The 6,142-nt window shown below is 45.9% G+C and overlaps 1 protein-coding gene across 1 annotated transcript in view; it reads left to right on the top strand.

The window, feature by feature from the left end:
* WFDC1 (WAP four-disulfide core domain 1) overlaps positions 1 to 5,857 on the top strand; it is a 24,463-nt gene extending 18,606 nt beyond the window's left edge. The window contains exons 5-7 of the mRNA XM_011370295.2: positions 2,292 to 2,333; positions 3,676 to 3,748; positions 5,422 to 5,857. Of these exons, the coding sequence (XP_011368597.1) occupies positions 2,292 to 2,333; positions 3,676 to 3,734 (101 nt within the window). The 3' untranslated portion in view covers positions 3,735 to 3,748; positions 5,422 to 5,857. The remainder of the gene's footprint in view (positions 1 to 2,291; positions 2,334 to 3,675; positions 3,749 to 5,421) is intronic.
* Positions 5,858 to 6,142: the final 285 nt, after the last annotated feature.

Genomic DNA, 6,142 nt, shown 5'->3' with positions numbered 1-6,142 from the left:
TTCGAGATCTTGCCTAGACAGTGCACACAGTTGACAGGAGCAGAGTGGGAATTCCAAGCCTGTCCACCTGCTCCAAAGCCTGCGAGTGTGTGCATGTGTGTGTGTGCGTGTACGTGTGTGGTGTGCGTGCATGTGTGTTTGCTCCCCCTCACACAGGAACAATCTGAGCCTTACAGATGGAAATGTAAGTGAAATTCCTAGCCTTGTCCCCAGAGCGGGGCTGTCACTTAGCAAGAATTGTTGGTACTTAATAGGGAGTTTGTAGACACCCCAAATCCCAATAACTTTTTGTGGAGCAAAGGTTGGGGGGCGGTGCGGAGTGGGCACTCTTGACCCAGGGCAACCAAAGAAGAAACCTTTTATTTAAGTTTTTTAAAAACTACATATTTTAAATAATTTCAGACTAACAGAAAAGTGACAAGAACAGTACCTTGGACCCTGTACCCTGATTCACCAATTGTTACAATGTTGCTGCATTTGCTTTATCCTTTTCTCTCTCCTCCCAACCCCCACTCTCTCTCCATATAAATCTACATATTTATTTTTTGGGACTATTTGAGAATAAGTCGCAGATCTCATGCCCACACCTAAGATGCCAGTCTCCTCCGAGAGCCAGCTTCTAGAGCGGACTGATGATCATTCAGGTTTTATAGTCCATCAGTCTGGAATCCAGCATTTGAGGGGTTCGTGTCTTTCTCAAGAGGAAAATGAACATTGAAACATGTAGTAAATCTGATTTTTTGGAGAGCAGGGTCAAAGGAATCAGTGTTCTTTTCTGAATGGGTTTAAGATCACTCAGAGGCTGAGTGTCCAGGCCCAAGAAGTGGGCGACGGGGCCCTGTGCTCACCTCTGACAAATGACTTCACGTCTGTGTCATGAGAAGAATAAAGTAAGATCACATAACCTTGAACAGGCATTACGGGCCAGAATTCATCCTCAGGAAGACAGGTGGAACAGGAGTGTTTTAGAGAGCCTCCGGCATGGAAAAAAACCCTAAAATTCATCTTAGTGCTGATAAGCTATCCACCTCCCCAAGGCTGCTGATAAGGTATCCGCCTGAGAGTCACCTCCCTTGGGCTCTGTCGCCATGTACAATAAATACCAGCGCTGGTCCTAAACACTCGGGTGGTTATTAGGATGGACACAGAACCAAAGGAAACAAAAGGTCCAGCTATTGCATAGAGGTGATTTTTCAGTGGAGGTATGATTGGCATAACTGAGTTTCAGGTGCATGAGTGTGATTTTTAACGTCATAGCCGTCCGGAAAGGCTGGTGCACTGATGGGGAGAAGTGAGCTAACTGGTGGCAGACATTGCCACGTGAAACGTGTGTCCCAGCCAGAGTTCCAGTCTCTCCCAAGGGTTTTACTGTTGGGATAGTGTGGGGGCTGCAGGAGGAGGTGAGGTTAATGACAATCAAAAGGGAGAATTATGTAGTGGGAATTCTTGGTGATGTGAGATGTATGAGGTTGCCAAGAGTTGACCACTTTTTACTCACAAAAACGGCAATTTTATATGATTCCTTTTAATATTGTATATACATTTCGTACCCGACGTTATTGCTTTTGATTCTCACGATTTTATGCCCGTTTATGCCCATTTCCAGGTGAGAAAACTGAGGCTCAGAGAGGATTAGTGAAGCAGTCGAGTGAAAATTCAATCTGGAGTTACTTTGTCATTTGTAGAAATGACACTTGAGTCTCTTTTGAACGAACTTGAAAAAACACCATTTACTCCCTGTGTGAACATATTTTGTAATGATGTTTGCTGAACAACATGCTAAAATTTCGCTTCCCGTTCATCTGTGAAGACAGCGGTTCCCAAACTTTTTGGCCTCAAGACCCCTTTGTACTTAAAAAGTATTGAGGATCCTACAGAACTCTCCTTCATGTGGCCGTGGATATTAGAAAGTAAAGCGGAGACATTAAAAATATTACATGTTAATTCATTAAAATGACAATGGTAAATTCATTAGGTAGTAAACAGAAATAACATTTTTTTCTTAAAAATAACTATATTTACCAACACACACACACAAAATAGAAGAGCAGCACGGTGTTACATTTTTACAATTCTAAATGTGAATTAAGAGAAAAGAACTGGATTCTCACATCTGCTTCTGCATTTGATCGGCTGCAATATGAAAGTCATGTAGCCTCTGGAAAATTCTGCTGAACGGCCTCAAGAGAATGAGAGTGAAACACATAAATAATTCCTTAGTATAATTATGAAAATAGTTTGGGTCTTATAAACTCCCTGAAAGGTGTTTAATTCTCTCACTTGTTTTCCAGATGGGCGACTTCTACGACACACATTTTACAAAGAGTATCCAGGTAAGAGAAAAAAAAAACATTATTTGCAGAGGATCCTAAAAAGAACAATGAGCATTTCTCGGGTGAAGAAGAAAAATAAAACTCTATCAACTATTATGAGAGCTACAGTTTGAAGCTGCTAAGAAGGCAAATGGCCGTGTTCTCCCCAGGTTCTTTTATGCCATCAAATGGCACTTTTGGATGGGATGGGTGGTGGGATGCCAAGATGCTTCTGTTGTTGAAAATCTCTCCTCCAACCTGGGATGTCCTCCAGGTGGCATCCAACATGGGCCGGAGCCATGTCAGGCTGCAGGCTAGGAGGGTCCTGGCAGGAGCAAGGCCCAGGCCTGGGGGCGGGGGGGGGCGTCTCTAGACATGTGCCTGAGCCGGGGTGTGGCGGCGGCTCTGGGGTGTGTCTTATGGGAGACCACAGAGACTGTGGTTTTGGGATATAGGAAAAGACCTGTTGTCTAATGGTGGGCAGAGGAGGTATGAATCAAAGAGGGGTTCATAGCAATTATGGTTTCATGCTAAACATCAGAACCTGGGACTGGAGATTCTTAAATCGTTCCTACCTTCATTTGCAGAATTGAAAAATGTGACTGACACCGTTATTCCATTCAGTTACCCATTGATTCATCTGTCCGTCCGTCCGTCCGTCCATCCATCCATCCATCCATCCATCCATCCATCCATCCATCCATCTATGTAAAAATTCATTCAGTCATTCCATCCATCATCCAATAATTCATTTAATTATCCATCCATTCATGATCCATTCAATAATTCATTCATTCATCAATCCATCTACCCATCTCATAATTTATTCAATCATCTATCTGCCTATTCATCACATTTTGATTAAGCATTTAGCAAGCATTCTGTGCTTCTTCATTCTTCATTCTATTTTTATTCTGTGCTAACAGTTGGGGTTACATCCGTGAACATGGCAGACCCAGTCCCTGCCATCACACAGCTAATATCAAGCAGAAAATTCAAACATTAATAAGCCCAAGTGGTTTTTCAATAACAGCAAGTGTAAAAATCTGAGGTTGGAAGCAACTTGGCTATTGCTGTAGCTGGAGTATCTAGTAAGTGATGGGGAGAGTGACAGGAGATGAGGCCAGAAATGTGGGTGGGGCCAGACCACACAGGTGGTGAGGCATGCTGAGGAGAAGTGAGAGGCTGCATAAGTGAGGACTGGGTGACCTCATTTGCAGGAGAAGGGAGAACCGGGCTAGGGCGCCAGGCAAGGCCAAGGTATTTGGACTTCACTTGAGCAGAAACTGACATGCCTGCCCTGACTGAGCTCTAGTGTTTTTTTCGTTTGTTTTGTTTTGTGTTGTTTTGTTTTGTTTTGTAGAAGGTGACTCCAAAAATGTGGCAGAACATGGAAAAGGACAACAGAGGCAGTTTCAATAAAGTTAGGGACGCAGGTAAGTGGGAGGAGTGATGAGGTCATGGAGTGGGGTGATCTGGGGCAGCCAGGTGTCCTAGGGAGCTTTAATCATGACGTTGACCAGTGAGAAGGTAAAGAATGGGGCTTTACCTGCAGGTGGAATTTTAAACTCCCTTATAATTTTAAAGTGAACATATGAGAACTTTGTGTGTTATCAGAAGTGGAAGCTCCTGTACCCTCTGGACCTAAACCCAAAGACTCGACTGGGTTGTAACTTACCTTTCCATCCCTTTGCCCTAATGCCTGTACGAACGGGCAGACAAGTCCTCCATTGTCCCATGAAGTCTGTCTCTCTGTCTCTCCCTCCCTCTGTCACGTGAGACAATCAAATGCCAACTCTATGATAAACTTGTGCTTAGTTGCTCAACAGTCATTCAGGAGCTGTGCTGTGGGTAGCAGTGAATAGAGCAGACAGAGCTCCTAATGGCCTCTAACATCCCTCAGTAGGAGACTAACAAGTCAATGAGTAAGTCAACGAGAAAGTGACAGACTGCAACACGTGAAGGAAAAGGACAGGTGATGTGGTGCAGAGTAATAGATGAAGAAACTAAGCCTGGAAGAGTTGAAGACATTTGCCCAGGGTCACATGGTGGTAGAGCAAGAATTTAAAATAACCCAGGTCTGGCTGGCTCCTAAAAGCCATCCTAAACCGCCACTCACAGCTGTGTTCTTCCGCTCTGGCCCCCGCACTTCCACGTGTAAGGTTCACAGTCCTCAAGTGGGTCAGGGGATGGGGATGAGGAGCTGCTTCAGATGGGGGTCAGGAGAAAAGGTGCTGCCCTGGGGAGACCTGGAGAACAGATGCCCAGGCAGAAGGAGCCAGAAGGAGAAACACCCCGAGGCAGGAAATATCTTGGCTCAAAGAAGCCACAGGGAGACCGCTGGGGTGGAAACTGAGTGATGAGTGATGGAGGGGAGGCCGGCACCAGAGGAGGTTACAGGTTAGCCACAGGCTCCGCTCTCAGATGCTGTCCGAGGTGAGATGCAGACGAGTGTGAAGGGCTGTGGGATCGCAGTGACTGGAGGAGTCTCAGTGGATAAAGCCCAATACTCACTCATTCCCTGTGAAAGCGGATTGTCTACATGTGGTAAACAAAACCTCTTGAATGCGAGTGATTTCCCCAGAATGTCCTTGATAGGCAAACATCGCAGAATTTTCAATCGTGAGTCCGCCAGGAAAACCTAGAGCCAGCGGGGATTGATGCCAGCATGTCTATTACTAGCTGGTGACAGGAACAGTCCTTGCAGTGGGTCTGACCCACCCGAGGACTGTGAACCTTACACGTGGAAGTGCGGGGGGCCAGAAGGGAAGAACAACGTGAGTGGCGGTTTAGGACGGCTTTTAGGAGCCAGCCAGACCTGGGTTTAAATTCTTGCTCTACCACCATGTGACCCTGGGCAAATGACTTCGACTCTTCCAGCCTCAGTTTTCTCATCTATAAAATGGGAATGATGAGACAGATGTGTCAAGAACTAAATAAGATGGGCCCCATGGAGACTTCACAGTGAGTTAAGAATCTAGTCTTAGCAGAAACTCTCATCTTCCTGGTGTCTGGCGGGAGAGGAGGAAGAGGGAGTTACACAGATCGTCACCCCCATGTTCTTCCCAAGCAGTGGCTCATATTCATTCTTTCTTTGCTTTCTTTTCAGACAGTTTGAAAAAAACATTCCTCCACTTTCCGCTAAGCCTCGGAAACAGTTGGTAAAAATGATTCGACCCGCAGTGGTTATGCCCAGCTCAGCAGAGCATGACCCCAGAGATACTTAGAGACAGGACACCAATCTCTCAACCCCAGCGCGGTCCCACCTTGGCTGGGTGACTTTGTGGGAGCTGTTTACCAGCACTGGGACCCTGTTTCGTCATCCTGGAAACAAGGCACTCCTAGGAATCTCGTTTGACCCTGCAGCCCCACAGATCCCGCCCTGGGAAGAAGTCGCTGCCCTGTGAGCATGAAGCCCTTTTCTAAGACAGAGTTCAATATCTTGTTATTTACAGGTTTCTTCTAAGTATGACTCTGGCAATTATGAACCCAACCCAAATGTTCTCAAAATATATTCGCTCATCATAAAATGGAAATGAACTTAATCTACTCACACGTGGTTCATAGTTTTGACCACCTGATAATCTTAAATCAGATGTGCTGACGCCATTGGCTCCTGGGGGTGGGAGGCAGGCTAGATGTTGCTGGGTGTCAGCCCGGCTCTGCTTCTGGAACCTAGGAGTAGCCAGGCCACCTGCGCACATTTTAGTTAGGAGACTCAGGGAAGAGGATGCGTTGAAAGCGACATTAGAAAAGTTCTTGGGAAAAGCTGGGATGGGAGGGGAAGGAAGTCAGATAAGGCGACGTGTCGTGGTCCCAAGATGGTAACT

The sequence above is a fragment of the Pteropus vampyrus genome, unplaced genomic scaffold (assembly GCF_000151845.1).
Source record: "Pteropus vampyrus isolate Shadow unplaced genomic scaffold, Pvam_2.0 Scaffold166, whole genome shotgun sequence".
In the NCBI taxonomy this organism is placed as follows: domain Eukaryota; kingdom Metazoa; phylum Chordata; class Mammalia; order Chiroptera; family Pteropodidae; genus Pteropus; species Pteropus vampyrus.
The sequence above is the reverse complement of the archived record's forward strand: the minus strand, read 5'-3'. Positions and strand labels throughout refer to the sequence as shown.